The 19,563-nt window shown below is 33.8% G+C and overlaps 1 protein-coding gene across 1 annotated transcript in view; it reads right to left on the bottom strand.

Moving 5' to 3' along the window:
• The window catches only part of LOC129218916 (uncharacterized), a 179,146-nt gene that overhangs the window by 60,972 nt on the left and 98,611 nt on the right, over window positions 1-19,563 (bottom strand). Inside the window, exons 4-5 of the mRNA XM_054853236.1 lie at window positions 6,372-6,440; window positions 2,789-2,908 (exon numbers count right to left, since the gene is read on the bottom strand). Of these exons, the coding sequence (XP_054709211.1) occupies window positions 2,789-2,908; window positions 6,372-6,424 (173 nt within the window). The 5' untranslated portion in view covers window positions 6,425-6,440. The remainder of the gene's footprint in view (window positions 1-2,788; window positions 2,909-6,371; window positions 6,441-19,563) is intronic.

Genomic DNA, 19,563 nt, shown 5'->3' on the forward strand with positions numbered 1-19,563 from the left:
AATTAAATATTAGAAAAAGTCACCTGTACTATGAACAGGCACCGTCTACCGACCCCCCCTCCCCTCCCCTTAGGTATCTCCAACTTTTTTGTGCACCAGCTGCTTATGTTCTCTCTAATTATATCTTTATCTCTCGCACTCTTGCAAGGAAAGTGACACAACTCAAAATTTGAGAAAAACGTACTAGATATTTATTTTAAATCTAAATTTAATGCTTTTTTTTTGCCAACAAAACTCGCACAATACTTCTGGCATATGTCGAATTTCTCGGGTAGAGAAAGAATTTCCGACCCCGCAATGTGATATAATTTCAAGTCGTCAGGATGCATCCCATCCCTCCTAGGAGCTCTGAAACATTTAACTGAGACACCCTGCATATATAATAATGCATCATGTTTCTCTGCAGTTTTTTCAGTTCGAGCTTTACCAGGTGTATGAGAAGCGTTTCGCACTTTCATCTTAAAATAATTAATATTTTCCTTTGAAAACATTTGCATAAAAGGTGCAATATGTAATATTTTTCTATTTTTAAATAAAAAGTTGAAGCACTAGGTGATTAATAAGTTTAACATCGCTTAAAACAGCACTAATTTGCAAAAAAAAAAAAAAAAGTGCAGATAGAAGGGTATTGCAGTGAAGAGGAGGATTGCAATGAGAAACTTGTAATATAAGAAGATGTGAGCTTTGAATGTTATAAGGTAATCAGAACATCCAATAAAGTCCATATCTAAGTTTAAAAAAATTTTCTATGAAAAAGGTCTTCCTTGCCCCACCCCCCCCTTTCCCGAAACATGTAACTGGAGCTTTTGGTAAACTTGTGCTGTTTCCAAAGTTGTTGATTTTTTCCCCATCTACTTTTTAGTTCAGATATTTATTTATTTCATACTAGGAAATTTATTAAGAGCTTGACGGAAAGGCATTCTGTAGAGAAAAGAAAAGCGCATAACAGATATCGGTATAACAAGTTAGAATTTTATCTTGAGAGGGGTTTGTCGTAAGAGTTCGTAAATAAATATATTTCAGAAGACTTGAATTGCAAATATCAGTCCAAGTTCAGGATTAATTTTAAGTGATAAGTAATGTAGATTACCTCGAATGTTTAGGGGAGTACTCTGAACACATTGAATTTGCTCTAAAAACCTTTCATACTTTCTCTTCAAGAGTTGATAAAGCATAAGAGTTTCGTGATGGTATTACATACTTCATAAAAAATAATTTAATTAATGGAAAAGTATGCATTTTATACCAATAAGCTTGTATCTTTTTGCTTTGAAAAACGGGCTTGTAACTCCAAAACAGATGACAGCATTTTTTTTTTGGGGGGGGGGGACTTTGCATTTTTTTAAAACCAAAATGGTGCTTTTATTTCATTATTTTAAACCACTTGTAAGCATGATCTTTTTTGCAAATATTAAAAATTTAATTTTACGGAACTGTGTTGTGTGACAAGAAAATTTTCCTCTCAATTCCGGATTTAACGCAAAAAATCGAAAAGAATTAATAATAAAAAATAAGAGATACATGAAATAACCCACATTATTAGATTAAGTTCATATTCCATCGGACAATAGTGTCACTTAGAGTTCTTAGGGATGCTATGCCATGAACTTTCATTTTATAAGAGAGATTAAATTTATGATATTTTTGAAAAAGTATAATTGACAGGTTATTTATATTTGAACAGATTAATAAAGATTTTATGCTGGGACGCTAGTTATACTTTTATATTTATTTCAGACTAAGATTTCTAATTCAGATCTTTTTGTATTTGATAATTAATTATAATGAAAACTTCATTTTCAGTATTCTGCGAGAATATTCATTTTTAGTACCTAATTTCAATCTAAAAATACACAATTTCTGAGTACACATCCATTTCAAGCAGCGTTAGGATGAACTTACTCATAGCTCTCGAACACGTGCGCCTGTCCAGTGAGCGGAAATAAATTAGATCGACAACTGACTCTCCACCTACTCGCGGTTGCTCCTTTTTTCGGAATTTATCTTAAGACACCCGCGGTTAGTTGCTTCGAGTACTGCAGGAAAGTCCACTGCCCCTACTCAAGGGGCTCGGGCTACACAGTTAAAGGTACATAAACCTCACCCCGAGCTCAGCTCGGGCTACGCAGTTAAGAGGTTAAGAATTCCATTTCAAAAGAAAATGCTTCATTAAAAACTAAGAGTCTAACAGCTTTTAATCTTAGCAAGAGAAAAAAAAGTCTAGCCTCTCCTTTTCCTTCTGCTGATGTGGGGATTCAGAATGGGATCATATGAACATGTTGAAATTTCCAAGAACTAATTGTTCTTTTTTCTCCTAAACTTAAATAAAATGAAATAAATCCAAAACTTTTGAACACCAAACATCATTATCCTCAAAACCTCAAATCAAAAGCAACAAATGACAACATTGCTAAATAATAAAAAGTGAAACTTAAAAATAATGGCGGCGGTAAAGACTAGGTTTTACCTTTTAACACAATTTATTTTTGTTTATTTTGTAAGAAATTCTCCTAACTTAGCAGCAAGATGTTGCCTAACAAATTTCTCACACAAAGTAGCCTAAACATACGACCCAGAATCACACTCAAAACAGCCGAGAACCCAAAACAGGAGGCATGATTTTAGAATTACAAGCCCTTAGAATACTTCAATGTAGCATTTCAAGTGGTCCTATTTCACTTAATAATTTGCAACTTATAAGAACTTAGAGAAGTCATTCATTTTCAGTGGCATATAAAACAACATATATAACTTCAATTTTTAATATAATGGCATGTTTTAAACTTACTTTTCATCAAGATAGTAACTACAGCCATTCAATTCTGCCAGTTTTAGAATGTCTGAGTTAATGCCATCAACTACAACTTGCACTTCTGCAGGCTCCATGTAATCTACGGTTTCATCCATACTAAAGAAAAATAATTAAACATTCAAATACAGAAAAACCAACAAAATATCTTTATTATATATGCTCAAGTTCCTTCATTAATAGGGGAGATGATCGACCGGTTCAATGTGTCCCGTGATCTCGTTAGATCACGGGACACATTGAACCGGTCTTAAGAATTTTAATGCTATTATTTTTTTTTTAAATTTCTGACCAGCAAATAGCAACTATAGTCCTACAAATCCTATAACAAAATCACATAGTACAGTTATACTGAACAAACTTTATTTCAGAAACATATTTTATTGCTATTTTTTCAGTGCTGAGTAGTTTTCACAAGTCTGTAACTTTACTTTTTTTAATGGTTTTAATGAAGAATGGAATAATAAACTGAACTCCTCTCTTAAAATAAGTTCTTTTAGTTCGTAAATATTTGTAGTATTTTCAATTTTTTTCTCATAAAGAAAAAAATTATGACTGCATTTCTTCAGACCAAGAATGTGGGGCATGTTGGTCCACTTTTAGAAAATGTACAAAAAAACAAAAACTTTTAGAAGAATTTAAAAATAAATGTTACAGTATTAGCAATAGTAAAGTTGATGAAGACCCAAGTTATGCTGATTCTTGAGAAAATGTAGATAGTTCAGGCATAAATAGAGTAAAAGTACAGGTTGGTCAATTTAATATTTTAATATGTTATATTCAGGGGTGTCCACCAAGGGGGAGGGGGCATGGCGCAGCCTGCGCCATTGAAATCTTTAGCGGGTGTTTTGAGGGGTATTTTTCACTTTTTAGGAGGCTCTAGCTTGTGGGGGGTGTCTTTGCATTATTTACAAGGGGGTGCCCTTGCCCTTAGAGGGTGAGCACCCCTGTTATACTGATCTTTAAACTTAATTGTTTCTCATGCTTAAACAAAAAAAATAAGCCAAATTACAATATTGGATATTATTTTTTATTAAAATCGTTAAAGAAATTATTTTTGCAATGCAGACCAATGTATCCTGTGGTCGGGGCACGTCAGTCTGCTTTAGAGTTCTGTTAAAAAATTAATATGAAAAAGTTAATGAATTGAACAATTTCAAAAAAAATTCGGATTTTGAAAAAAAATATGTAATGAAACTCATGGTTGAGAATCAAACTGCTCATTTAATTTTTTGATGAAATAAAAAATGAAAAGTAGAAAAGTGAACCAACCTGCCCCATCTCCCCCTATATATATTGGTATAATGCATTTCCTAGATTTTCTAGAATCTTGACAATCTAGTGCAATTTCTTGTTGTGTCACACTCATATGTCACATTTCTGTGCTGATTTTTGCTATCATTAAAAAAGTCATGCTTAGATGACTCAACGTGTAAGCACCTAGAATGATAAAGGAATCCTGCTTGTTGTTAAAACAAAAAGAATTAAAAATTTTCATACTGCTTCAGGGTTATATACTGAAATCGGGGGGGGGGGGGGACAGCAAAAATCTGGGGAAAGATGTCCAATATCATCAAAAGGTCAAAATATCATTTTTTCTTTCTTTTTTTTTTTGTTTTTCGTAAACTGAAAGTTTAAAATTAACAATGCAGAACTTTACAATAATAAAGAAACATAGGTATTAACTCTTCCCCATTCATGTAACAACATTCATACAGCACAGAATCAAATAGTTAAAAAGTTTTTTGCAAAATTCCTCAAATTTGATGATTGAAAATGGCGGGAGTCGACAAAAGAGTATCAAATGTTTCAAAAGATATTGAAAGTTACCATCAATTGTTTGAGTTTTTCAGGTTAAAAAAAAAAAAGATTTTCAATGTAAGAAACAAATAAAAACTCACACATTATACCATCTTGTAAAAATCCTAGCACTCATTTCATAAAAGTGGAGCATTTGTAGCTTAAAATAGAATGAAGAGAGAAATTATAGGGGGGGGGGGATGTATTGTGAACAAATAGTCACACATTATTTCATTGAGTTCTGCAATGTATCTCTCTATGGAGCAATTAGTACTTTTATGCAGGGTGTTCCGTTTTAACCTGGAAGACCTTTATTTTCGCAACCGTTAGTCCTTGATGTTATACTTCCAATTGCAAAAATGTTCAAAATCAGATGCAGAGTTAAGATATTGAAAGCTTGAAGCAAAAATAAAAAATGAGTCAAAAGTAGTTTCACTTTTTATAAGGGTCCCAGGTTCCCTAACTTATGTTTAGGAAAATAATATCCATTGAAAAGTAATTCCAACGCAAAAAGTTTGAAATTAGTACGACCAATATTCACCGAGATATGAAGCGCAGCGTTTTGTGACTTACACCACTTTTCACTCGCCGTCAATAACACCTTTTGGGGGGAAATATAGCCGTTAACAAATGTTTAAAATTATATGTGTGCATAGAGTGTGGTTTTCAAATTGTTTGAGGTTTTGTAGCGTATTTTTGCGCATCATGGCATAACATTTTATTTATTTTTGAATAGCAATGAAAAATATAAGTTCCTTGTTTTCTTACTTCAACGACCTGTCATTCTTCTGAAAGGACGATAAGTTTCACTCTCATATCCTGTATGGTTCCTTAAAACTTTGAAATAGAATATCTCCTTGAGTTTTGGTTGTACAAATGTCAAGTTTTTTTGTGTCAGTAATAGTTTTCAATGGAGATTATTTCTCTAAATATAAGTTGGGGTGACACAGGGTCCGTATAAAAAGTTAAATTTTGTATTTTCTGACTTTTTTACATTTTCACTTCAAACTTACGCTACCTTAACCCTGCATCTGATTTTGAACAATTTTGCAATTGGAAGTACACATCTAGGACTAACGGTTCCGAAAAATAAAGGTCTTGCAGGTTAAAACGGATTACCCTGTATAGTTTATTATATGTGTTTTTTGGCAACACTGCGTAACTGTAATCGGAATAAATGTTTTCTAACTGTTATGTTTATTCTTGTTCGTGATGTCCTAATAAAGATGTTGCTTTGTTAATCGTCTATTCTTTTATCCTGTCCCATCGCCATGCTTCACGGCAGTTTGTCATATTGCATATATTCCAAGTTCAATTTCATAAATTCAATTTTTTTTCAGTTAACTTCTCGTTAAGCGATTTTCCACTGTTTCAGTAGGTCAAAATCAAGGGATTGTTCTTGTTAAAGACAACAGTTGGGTGGAAGACATCTTAAAGTGATTTGTACTCATAAAGGGAGCAAGAACACGGACAAGAATTGCAAATGTATTTAGCCGTAGAAGCATTTTTTTTGTTGATGACTAATAATATTGCAGTCTCTTTACCATAATTATTGGAAGTATTACGGCAAACTAACTTAAGTTTATAACTTAATAAATGAAATCAGCTTTGAATCAAAGATAAAAACCATCAACAACAAGAGTAATATACATCTAACAAAACCCTCTTTAATTACAATTTCTCACTGTATAGCTAAACATAAAACAGAACGATTGATTTATGCAGTAAAAAAATCTGAAAATAGAAATAAAATTGCTCTTACAATGATTCATCTGCTCCAGCATCCTCGTCATTTTCAGATTTTTTCAGATGCATTTCTGTAGTTGAGTTTCTTTAAAAAGATAATTAAAAAATGGAATAAATAAATAAAAATATTATAAGAATTAAAAAAAAAACCGATTGGAATCATAAAGTAGACAATTTATTAAATGCATACAATTTAAAAATGGCAGCAGTTTTGCAACATAAAGGAGAGAAATATTCTATGAAACTGCAAAATTAAAGCGGCAACAATTTTCCGCCACTGCTAGAGAGCTTGATAACACATACACTCCTAATTTTCAACAGTCTGAATTCGTTTGTATGGTATTTTTAAAGATCGAAGTCTTTTAAAATCAGCTTTATAACATAATGAAACCATCATCAATCTCTCGTCATGAAGTAATCTTAACATTCAATTTGATCCACCTCAGAAATTTCAGGAGTTAAAGCTAAAATTTTTTTAAAGGGAAGAAAAGGGAAACAAAATGTACTTTAAGAGACCAATTCTAACCCCCCCCCCTTCCCCTGCAAACTCATCCTGCAAAATCAATTTTTAATGATACTTAAAAAGAATAAATTTTGAAACTTCTTGTCAGACAGCCTGCATCTTTTGGAACAAGAATGTGTCCAGCAGTGGAAAATAATCTCTCCACTGTAGTGGTGTTTGCCAGAGAACAGTTGTAATGCAAAAATGTTACTTTATAATTGGGAATTTCTGAAGCATTGTAAAGAGTGTAATCATAATGCAAATATGTCTGGAGATGCCTTGTGCTACTGATAGACAGCGGCGTAGCGTAGGTTTCTGCCGCAAGGGGCAGGCACCAAATTTGTCGCCCTTCTTACATTGTCCTGCTATATGCCGTCTCCCCCCTCCACACACACACACAAAAAAAAAAAAAACAACATGCTTAATATTTTATAGAATGAAAACAAGGTTTTATTGTCTAAAACATGTTTCACATTTTAATATAATCTTACTTCAACAGAAAATACTGTTGATCAACAAATTCTAATAAATATTTTTCAAAAATTATTGCATTCTGAGAGATAATATTTTTCCTAGATAAAAACATTTAAAACATGATCTAAAACTGTGTATATGTAGTATTTCTTGAACTTTTTAATGAAAAGAATGATTAAAAATTACCTGATCGATACATTTTTTTATACTTGAAAAGATTTTTTCTTTTTAACCTAAAATTTTAATTTTCTACTTTTCATCAATGGAAATTCTTTAACAACACTATCAATATCGATTGTATCAGTTGTTTCTGTAAAATGTTGTATAAAATGTCATTTTTTAAAATGACCCTCTGAATCCAAATATGCAAGCCCACATCTGCGTACATGCAGGCCCCGCAGTGGGGGGGGGGGGGGCATGACCTTAAAAGGCCCTAACGGCGCATGAAACTGAAAAAAAAAAAAAAAAAAAAAATGAAAACTAGCACTAAGACTTTTTAATGTTGCAAATATACACTGCTTTCCTTTGGGGAGAGGACCTGCAGATTTAGTTGCAGTGGGTCCTAAATTTATAGACCCGGACCTGCGAATATGACCACTGTTTCCCCCTATTACTCACCCTGTTTTGGAGTTCTGGAGATCAACCTCTTCCTCTCCCAATTTTTTCATAAGCCAATATTTTTATTTGGTGTGGGAGGTAGCATTATATTAATAGTTAACATTCTTCTGAGGGGCTAGATAAAAGAAAAATTTAAAAACATGAGCATTTGTAGCAAGGAGGGACCCTCAGGGTGGTTCTCCCCCCTAAAATATTTAAAAAATCATCAAAACGAACTGTTTCTTCTTTTTTTTCCACAGTTTGTTTTCTATTGAACTTTTTGCTGTACAATCATTTACTTTTCGAAGTAAAATCTAAGTATCAGATTCATTTCTATGAGCCCCATGTTGAAAAAAAATACTAAAAATAAATATAAAAAAAATAAATAACTAAAATGAAATAAATATAAATTTCGAAAAAATAGGGACATTCAAATGCAACCAAAGAGAGAGGTGCACAACTAGACCCCATTAGGAGTCTACGTACCGAATTTCAACTTTCTAGGACATACGGTTCTTGAGTTATGTGAAGCACATACGCACATACATACATATGTACATACGGACATCATGAGAAAACTCGTTGTAATTACCTCGAGGATGGTCAAAATGGATATTTCGGGTGTCTATACATTCTTAGGCACTTATCCACATGTGGTTGAGTTGAAAAAAAAAAACTCAACATTCATTTGGGGGTGAGCAAAGTGGATATTAAGGCCGATTTCTGAGTGAATTTTTTTTTCGTGAATACAATACTTCCTTTTCTGTAAAAGGAAAAAAAAAAGGGGGGGGGGGGGAGCTCAGGAACAAGGGCGCAAAAAAAAAAAAAAAAAAAAAAAAAAAACGAAGGCGCACAAGGCGCTTTAGTGTTGACCTAACAAATTGTGTCTAACTCCCGCAAGGAAGGTAAACACCAAGTTTAGCAGATGCCTTTCTATTTCACATTTCTATAGCTATCAAGTGAAATGAAATGTCAGAATTCAAGTTGAAAGGCTAAATCATTTTATTAATAAATCCAATGATTAACAACTGTAAATAATCTTTAACATTGATAAATGATATAAATAAGTATGAGGGATTTCAACACTACTCAAAACATCCTTCATGTTCCAAAAGAACATCTTTTCAAAAAAAAAAAAAACATTTGACACCCTAACATAAATTACTCTAAAATGTTTCAAAAAATTTTAAGTCCCTAACTCTCATGGCGAAATTCTAAAAGCCATCCCCTAAGTGCAGGACGTCGCCTCAACAGCGAACGATCCTCTCAAAAATACGACTATCGTCAGTCGAAAATGAGAAACGCGAGCAGAAGAAGGTAAGTTCCTTCTCATTTCCCCCTGCTTATATAATACAGTGCACTCAATGCACGTCACGCCGAATATGCCTACGTAAGAGCTCAGTCTGGATGCTTCCAGAACATTCGATTTGCCGCGGAGCTATCGGGAGATTACATCATCTCCGCTCGTGCTCTGACGGCACATCCTCCTTCCTGACGAAACACGTCGTTCGAAGCCGTTCTGATGTTTACACATTGATTCTCCCGATATACGCGATTTGAAACAAGCGTCCTTTAAGGGTGCTCTTCACTGAGAGTCTGAAAGATTCGGATCTAATGTTAACCTTTAGCCAACGGCGGTACATATGCTGTACCGACAAAAAGTGTTCTCTTCCTACGGCTGTGGTACAACGTCTGTACCAGTCCTTCCCTTCCCCCTCCAGTTACTTCCCGCAGTTGATAATCCTTTCACACACGCCTACGCAGGGAGAAAATGAATGAAACGCACTACACCCCTTTTGGGGGTCTGTCAATCAGAGGCGTTTGGCATAGTTTTGTTCCCAGTGAAGGAATGTGTGGCGAAGTTTCGAAAAAGAGGGGAGAAAGTTAAGCAGAAGTAAAATACTTGAAGGAAAGAAACATTTTTGATAGCCTTTTTCTGTTTAATAACCCAATAGTAAGGCTTCCTATAATTAATAACAGCATATTTTACTGAGTACAAAACACCTATTTAGTTTAAGCAGTGTAGATATTTAGGGAGCAGAGCGCAAGAAACATCATTCTCCAAAATATTTCTTTTGTTATGGTTTTATAAAAATAATTAAACACTTGAAAAGCATATCTTATTTTGCTAACTCTTCACTGAGAGTCTGAAAGATTCGGATCTAATGTTAACCTACGGGGAAAAATGGAGCTTGTTTTACAAATTCCTGTGAAGTTTTCGGATCAATTTTTTTTTCTGAGTATTTTTCAAGACCATGTCAGTGTCTTTTAGTTTTTACTTTTTCGATGTGTCCATTCTCCGATTTTTTAAAATTCGAGAAAAAATGAATTTCTTCGAAAACGAAGTACTGTTGGACATTTCGCTCTGTAAAACATCTGCAACTCGTGCTATCGAAATTTTAAGAACGCCCTGACAGGCAAAATATTTCCAGCTCTCTTTTGAGATCTTGTTTGAAATAATGCGACCATTTTTTAAACAAATATCGGGTTCTAACTATTGAAAAAAATTTCAAAATACGTTCACTTTTTGCATTCGCTCCGCCTACTATAGTAAACTCCCCTTTTTGAGGGGTGAGCACTAATGGGGTGTAAGATTTATTACCCTCTCATTAGTTCCCCTCAATGACCTTCGCTGGACGTCCTTTCTTCTTTCCTCTTTTCCTAAGGCTTTCTTGAAGAATCAAGTGCTTTTGAAAGTGAATCCATGTAGATGCGTGCTATTAGCTGTTAAATTAGCAACATCTGCTTTTTTTCAAATTTGTGGTTTGAGAAACAGATTTGAAAGGGATATTTCTAAGTCAAATTGTTTATTAACAATATAATGAACATTGTTACAATGCTTTCGAATGCGAAAAGTTGTCATTTTTCCCTTCCAGTAGAAAAATATTTTTATATATAGATTAAATTGTATTCCAGATGCTAGGTATTTTGCATCGTTTTACATGTGTTTTATGTTGCTACAAATGTACACACATAAAGTGCTTTCCACAGCTCAACAAACGTTTTTGAAAATTATTTGTGTCTTTAAGGCTCTTCTAAACCTCTCCGTAAAATCAGATTCGACGAAAACACGAAATCTGTGGCAACACAAGGGGTGTATCTGGGAGGGTCTAACTCGATTTTTTTTGCACTGCTAATTGGTCAGATTTCATGATGGACAACGTCAATCATTGAGTTGTTGAAAGGACAGTCGTAAATCTAAGCTGTCCCCATCGGTACTCCTTTTGCGGTCGGACGAGGGCAGAGAGCTAGTTCCAAAACATGTCCCCCCCCCCTCCGGCCTGTTTCCCACCACGACAACAGATCGGCGTAGCGGAAAGAACTGACGAGTATGAGGGTGAAGAAAAAAGAATCCAATTCTCCTATTCTATTCTACCACCCTTCTCACTTTTACTTGAAAACTTTGGAATCGCTGGACAATTCTTTACATTTACTCTTCGAATCGAATTCTGTATTTGTTTTGCAATTCATGGGCGGCATAATCTTCATTTTTTTTAATTTGTTTTATATTTATTCGTTCAGTTCATTCATTTATGTATTTTTCAATATATAATTGAGGGGGAGGGGGCGAACGGAACACTGATGATCTTTATAACTTTATCGATAAAAGATTGCTTTACTTTTTACAGAAATTTCTGAAACTATTCTTGAAAAGAAAAGCAAAACAATCATAGAAAAATGTCGAAGAATTTCTGCGGATGTCGGTGTGAGCATAAAATAAAAACATTTGGTAGTTGTGTAGTTAGGTTTGCTGATTGCTAGTTTGATGAATGTTACAATTAATAAAAAAAGCATAAAGAGTAAATCTTTCGAAAACACTCACGCCCTGTACAAGGATTTTCTGTGCAGTTTTTAATTAGAAAATTATGCTTTTGTTTTGTCTATGAATTTTCTGCGCATCAAAAGAGGAAAGAAAGAAACTGACGAATCTGCATGTTGGCACGATAGAAAACAGGAAGAGAAAAAAAATGCTGTTGTCTTTTTAGTGATCAGAAGGATACCATATTACCAGTGGCGCACAGGAATTTTTTAAAGGGAGGGTCCAAGGTCGAAAGTCTCATTCCATTATTACGCCGTCAAACATATTGACTTGATTTTATCGATTCCCGAGAACAAAAAACAGTAAAAAATAAGCTAATGAATAAATATTAGCATTAAGTAAAGAAATAACCAGAAGTTAAATAATTTACGCTTTTATTTTTCTCATAATTAAAAAATGAATTCAAGTTCAAAGGATCTCATTTCAATTTGTAATCACAAAACTAAAAACATAGTTATTACTGTGTATTCATTTATAATCCCCATTCTTCTTCTCATAGGCTAAGTGCACATTATTTTAAAAAATCTCTTAACATGAGGGTTTTATTTTTTCACTTATTAAAACAGAAGTTATTGTTACCTTTGTTTGAAATTATTTCACGCACAAAATATAGAATCGTAATCAATCGGGGGAAAAAGCAAGACCTATGGGAGGGGTCCTGACCCCCTGCACCCTTGTGTGCGCCACTGATAAATACCCACTAAGGTTTTCATTTTTTATACACGTGTACTAAATAATTAGAATGAAATGCCACCTCTCAGTAATGCTAAAAGCAGATTATTGCAGAGCTTAGTATTTTTGACAGTTGCATGCAGAATCAACGCTTGATTTAAATCTGAGAAAAGCCATGTTACTGCGTACAAAAGCCCTTTATCACGCTCTGACTGCAAATTGAGAATTTTACTGTTGTTTTTCTTGGATAAAAGCCTACTTCAATTCAAACTTTCGTCGATGTGCCTATTCATCAACATTTTAAGATAATTTCAATTCATTGAGCGTATTGTTAAAAGAATAAAAATTATATGTTCACAAATTTTACCAATGCATATAATAAAACGTAAGTAATTGAACTCTAATGGTTTAAATATACTTCGAAAGAATGAATAAAGTGTAAGAAAACGTACAGTGGTTTAAAATAGTCAGCAAGTGGTATTTAGGAATTTCCGCATCGTAAAAATTTGATTTCTTGATCTTGAGGCAAAGAATGTTTTTTTCTTTCAGTTTGACACTCTCTGTTATTTAAACATTTTGTTCACATAGTAGGAAATTAATAAAACTCCTTATGAAAATAGAGTGGCGTTAAACTATATGAGTAGCACAGTATACAAATGAAAAACGTTATCTATCATGAAAGCGTCTCGAAAAATATTTACGTGTACCAACAACTACGCTATTGTAAAAAGATTGCCATCAATCATGAAACGAGAAAAAAGATTTTCCTAAAAAAAAGGGAAGGAACATGGTTTTGTTAATATTTTTGAAAAAGATTTTTGTTTAGAGTTCAAAACTGTCATATGAGAAAAAAAAAATGCATCAATTCAATGAATCAAATGTATGATCATGTTCAATCTCGAGAATAATAGGAAAAAATAGATTGCAAGAGACACAAAATTAAATAAGCATTATTCGAAAGGGGAGACAGTGAGGCACTCAATTTATGTGCCGAAGTAATTATCACTATGAGGAACTTTCTTGTTCTCAGTCTCATTTGCTGTACGCAAACGAGAAGACTTGTTTATCCAAAGTGGGGAAACAAAGTGCAAAAGGTGAGAAAAAATTATACATGAAATCAAATGAATTGATATCGTTCCATCTTGAGTATTGGAGGCAAACAAAATAATATGAAAATTCAAAAAAAAAAAATGATCAAGGAAAAAGAGTACTGTGGCCCTAAATTACTGTGACAGTATCACCATACTGAACCTTCTTGTTCGCAGTCTCATTTCTTTTCATGCAGTCACGATGATTGACAAATTCGGATTGCAAAAATAAACTTTATATAACATGAAAAGATTTCGGAAAATGCATTGTAAATTGTGAATAGAGTTCTTTGACTGTGAGCATGCGCAAATGATCAAGACGAAGATTCAACTAATGATACTTCTTGAAATATCGAGAATGTTTTTGATATGAAGTGCTGCTGGCGGCGTCATTGCTTTCTGGATTCTTTGAAAAAATACTTTCAATTAGTGTTTTAAAGAGCCATTTGGGAGAAAAAAAGCATCACTTTATACTAGGGCTCGACCGATGGCAATTTTTGGCCGATGGGCCGATTCCGATTGTTGGCCGATTGTTCAAAGATGGCCGATTGTTTTTCTCAAAATGACCGATGGCCGAGGTCGATGGTCGATGGCAAAAAAAAAAAAAAATCTAAAAATTAAAAATTACCGTCGGTTCAACGGGAATCTATAACAAAATCACAAAAATCGGTTTCGCCATCTCATATTTGTTTCCAAGTAGGTCTCCAATTCGGCAATGTATCCCCAAATGATCAGTCTCAGATGCAATAAAGTTTTGCATTGAAATAAGTAATTGATAGCCACAAAAAGTGAGTAAATAGGCCTTTTAGAACACCCGACTGAAAACAAAAAGGGAATAGCACAACTGGAATGTACGCAGACCCCACATACGAAATTTTAACCTTCTACAGGTTACCATTTTTGAGTTAAAACTTATGAGAGATACTTACGCACATCCAGCCGCAAAAAACAACGCAATAATTAACTTGTATGTACCTGAATGCAGTATTAAAAATTCTTTCAGGGGTGACTAAAATAGAAATTTATACTGAAATTTAAGTAAGGGTCAAAGGGTCAGCTCACCCCCTGTGAGAAGAATGTCATTATGATTATTATTAAACTTCAATTTTTTACATCCGAAAAAATAGTACATGGAATCAATGTCAACATTTTTTTTTTTTTTTTTTGCTCGGTTCTGTAAGGTAGTTCTTTTTAGCGCGTCATAATTCAAAGAATTGACTGGATTTGTTTACTGAGGTATTGCTATTTTGATTTCTTTGTTCATTTTCAAAAGCGCAAATTTCTCTAATGAGCTTAACTTTTTTCCCAGTTCTCCTCCCCCTCAAACCACATGTTGTGCGTGTCATGTGTGCCTTTTCCTACTATTTATAGATGTTATCTCATATAATCAAAGTTTATGGTGACATGACCAGCATATCTGCCGAAAGAAATGTGACTTTTGATGAACGTTTTGAGGGGAATATGAATCCATGGCTCAGGCTGTGGCATTGAAAATTTAGGGGGAGGGGAGGTAATTTGAATGGGGTTTTGACTTGGGGGGGGGGGAGTACTCCGTAGCATATGAGGCGGTACGCTCTCCTGCATGGAATGATAGGCAACCCTGATTAACTGCTACTTTTTTACGTAGGAATAATAACGATATCCATTGAAACTTGACCCCCCCTTACAAAAAATTTCTGGATCCGCCCCTGTTGATGTACTAAATCATACTTGCTGATGACAGTATCACCGTACTCAGCTTTCATGTTCGCAGTATCATTTCTTTTTCATGCAGTCACGATGATTGACAAATTCGCATTGCAAAAAATAAACTTTATGTAACATCAAAAGAGTTCGGAAAAATGCATTGTAAATTGTGAAAAAAAGTTCTTCGATTGTGAGCATGCGCAAATGATCAAGACGAAAGTTCAACTAATGATACTTCTTGTACTATCGAGAATTATTTTGATATGAAGTGCTGCAGGCGTCATTGCTTTCTTGATTCTTTGAAAAAATACTTCCACTTGGGGTTTTTAAATAGCTATCTGGCGGAAAAGCATCACTTTATACATGAAATTGAATGAATCAAAATATGATCCTGTTCCACCTTGAGTATTGGAGGAAAACAAAAATAATATGAAAATTCCAAAAACATTGATCGGAGAAAAAAGGTTGTGAGATACTAAATTAATTGCTGATGGCTGTATTACCACAACTCAACTTTCCGTGTTCGCAGTCTCATTTCTTTTTCACGCAGTTGCGAAGATAGACAAATTCGCTTTGCAAAAATCGACTTTATGTAACATCAAAAGAGTTCGGAAAATGCATTGTAAATTGTGAATAGAGTTCTTTGATTGTGAGCATGCGCAAATGATCAAGACGAAAATAAAAGTAATGATAATTCTTGAAATATGTACATTCTTCAAAGGAGAAGCATTTTAATACGAGGTGCTGCATTCGTCATGACTTCGTTGATTCTTAGAAAAAATACTTTCACCTGTGGCTCTAAAGTCACAGGGGAGGAAAAAAATGCATGAATTTGAATATATATATATATATATATATATATATATATATAAATTAATTGGATTAATCAAATGTGATCCCTTTCCATCTTGAGTATAGGAGGAACACAAAATAATATGAAAATTTAAAAAAACAATTATCTGGGAAAAAGATAGATACTGGCTGATGACAGTATTGCTATAGTGAACTTTCTTGTTCGCAGTCCTCCTTCTTTCCTTTTTTTTCACAGTTATAATGACTGATAAATTGATATTGTAAAAAAAAAAACTTTATTTAAATGAAACATTAAAAGAGTTCGAAAAAACCATTGTGAATTAAGATAGTAGATCCATGGCCGCGCCGTCCTTATGTGCGAGGTCGTGAGGCGCACTACGGTGCCAGAGTCAAAAAGGCGCCTTTCACTACCAATCAAAAATGTTCCAAATGGGGGGAATCTCTCCAACCAAAGAAGGAAAAAAAAAGAACTTTTCATTATATCCAGTATCCTATGGGGCCCGCTCAGCCCAAAGTGATGCCCAGGCCCTGGCAAAATTTGGTGCCCCCTCTCACAGGAATATCTTCAATTTTTTTTGTGTGGAAATAATCATTCTCAAAGAAAGAAAACGGCAAATCAAAAGTTCCCGAAAAAAATTAAACGCAACCCTCCATAAATACAACTAAAATCCTGAAAAAAAAAAAGAAAGAAAAATCGCCAAATAATAATCAAAAGGGGAAAATTTTACCTCAAAACGAAAACCAAAATTTTATTTAGTCACAAAAGAGAAAAAAAACTGGCAACCTTCTAAACGCTGCTTTAAAATAAGATTGCGCAAACGATAATTTTCTGATTTAAAATTTCTGTTCCATTAGGCTTAGCAGTGATTTTTAATTTTTTCCTGGTGATTTTAAAGCTTTTTTACTTACAAAAAAAGAAGTATTGTATTCACGAAAAAAAATTATCTCAAAAATTCGGACTTAATTTCCATTTTGCTCACCCACGAATGAATATTGAGTTTTTTTTTCCAACCCAACCACACACGAATATGTGCCTAAACACCTGAAATATCCATTTTGACATTCCCCGAGTTAATTACAACGACTTTTCGCGTGACGTCCGTATGTTCGTAAGTGCGTATGTATGTCACATAACTCAAGAACGGTATGTCCTAGAAAGTTGAAATTTGGTACGTAGACTCCTAGTGGGGTCTAGTTGTGCACCTCCCATTTTGGTTTCATTCAGATGTTCCGAAAGGGGTCATTTGCACCTTTTTTTTGGGGGGGGGGGGGAGTCAATGTTAATTCAATGCAAACTCAAGTAGTGTTATAATTTATACAAACATTTGGCAATTTTCTCGCCAAGCTTTTGGTTCACCAAGTTTTGTCGCCAACTTTGCGACACATTTGGCGTTTTTTGAGCAATCACGATTGCTAATTGTTTTCATTTGACCGTCCTTGATGCCTAGTTCCTTTTTCAATCCCCTACATTCCTACTCTGGTGCCCAAGTACCTTCCGGCCAAATTTGGTCCAGATCCGACGAAAAGTGTGGATTTGTATAGGGAACATACATATACACATATACACACATATTCTTTATATATATAATATATATATATATATATTTATTTATTTATTTATTTACGTGTGGTGTGTAACGGAAACAAACTGTTGATTATATATAACTAGCGACGATTATTCATAATTTTCAATAGACTTGGTAAATATGATACATTATGTAATGTTTGTCAAATTTACTAGTTTATTCACATAATTTCCTATTCTTCGTGGATATTGCAATAAAATTAGGATTATTGTACATTACTTTCATTTCTTACCTTGGAAAATGTATATTAGATAATAGTATTAATTCTATTAAAAAAAAGTTTATATTATTAACTATTTAATTTTTACCTAAACAAAACGGAACTTCAAATTTAATTACATATTTAGAATTCTAGATAATGTCAAAGTCTTAAAAATTAAAGATCTGAAAGTAAATGCACAACACACAAAGCCTCCATATCAAAAAGCAAACTAAGCCAATATTCTAAAGAAAAACATTTTCTTGTAAGATAACCTATTCAGACTCATTCTGCTATGACTTTCAGAGAATTATTACCAACTGTTTCACTAAACTTCATTTTCAAAGGCATCGTTGTGTGTGATATATCTGATCCTTCCAGAAAGAGATGATTATTTTTAATTAATATTGTTAGTTCTGGAACATTGTCAAGCAAAATATTTTTTCTTTACAAATTGACTTGATTTTTAGTAAAGCTATGGACTTTTATTATATTCACCACTACGAGTCAAGGAATATAGTTGATAAATATTAAATACTAGTAGTACCCACACGGCTTTGCCCGTAGTAGAAAATTAAAAGGTCTTATGGTTCGCCTGTATAATTACAAAAAATGTATGGTGAATTTTTCACCAATTGGCTTACACCATGTTACTGTTCCACGTTATGATAACTTGGTAATTTACTCGTTCATCGTATGATAATTTTGCTCGTGAAAATGTTCTTAAAATTGGAATAGAAAAAGAAAAAAATCGAATTTTTCGAAAAACTGCTTCGAGGTGCACACCCCCACGCTACAAACTAACTTTGTGCCAAATTTCCTGAAAATCGGCAGAACGGTCTAGGCGCTATGCACGTCACAGAGATCCAGACAACCAGCATCCCCAGACATCCAGACAGACTTTCAGCTTTATTATTAGTAAAGACTATTTCCCCTGCTTTGACGCTTAGTAAATGACAGTAATTTTTGATCGTGTTTGTGGGAAGCTTTCTTTTCTATTCTTCTGAAATTACATTACACCACAAACTGTCTGAAGCCTGTAATTTACCCCAAAGAAAACACGTGGAATGGAATGTTTTACCTTTTTCTTTAGTATTGTTTAATCACCGCAATGGTAGCGTATTCGAGCTCTGGAGTTGGCAATACGATCTGACCGTTTTTTTAAATAATTTGACTAATTTTAATAATTTTAAAAATTTATTTTAATCGGTGCGCTTTTATTATTTACGGCTTCTGCCGATGACATCACAAATGATGAAATGCCATTCACTGTTGCCATTCGTAGAGCTTAATATTTAATTCGCATTTTTACTCAAGTGTAATGGCAACGATATGGTTGATAACAAGCGTAGAGCGCAATATTTAATTCGCTTCTTGATTACAATAACGTGAAAACGCAGTACACAGATGCACCTAAGTACATCATTTGTGACGTCATAAAGACCACGTCTTATTTTCAAAATCGGACATGTTAAAAAATTCATTAAAAAATAAGCGTCTGGAAAATGAAAGTTTTTTTCTCGCTTCATGTTATTTAATATTTTTTTTTGCTTATTCTATCAATTTCAATGACTAAAAATTAGTACTTTTTGACTGAAGGAAACAACTCCATTTTGAATAATCTCTGCGGAATATGTATAATCGCCAGATTAATCTCGTTCTACTTGCACATACATTCAGGAGAGGGAAATTTCATGATTTACTCGCCACTTCCCCTAATGTGGCTAGTGTATTTTATGTGAATTGGTTTATATTTTTGCAAATTTCACAT

The sequence above is a fragment of the Uloborus diversus genome, chromosome 3 (genome assembly GCF_026930045.1).
Source record: "Uloborus diversus isolate 005 chromosome 3, Udiv.v.3.1, whole genome shotgun sequence".
NCBI lineage: Eukaryota > Metazoa > Arthropoda > Arachnida > Araneae > Uloboridae > Uloborus > Uloborus diversus.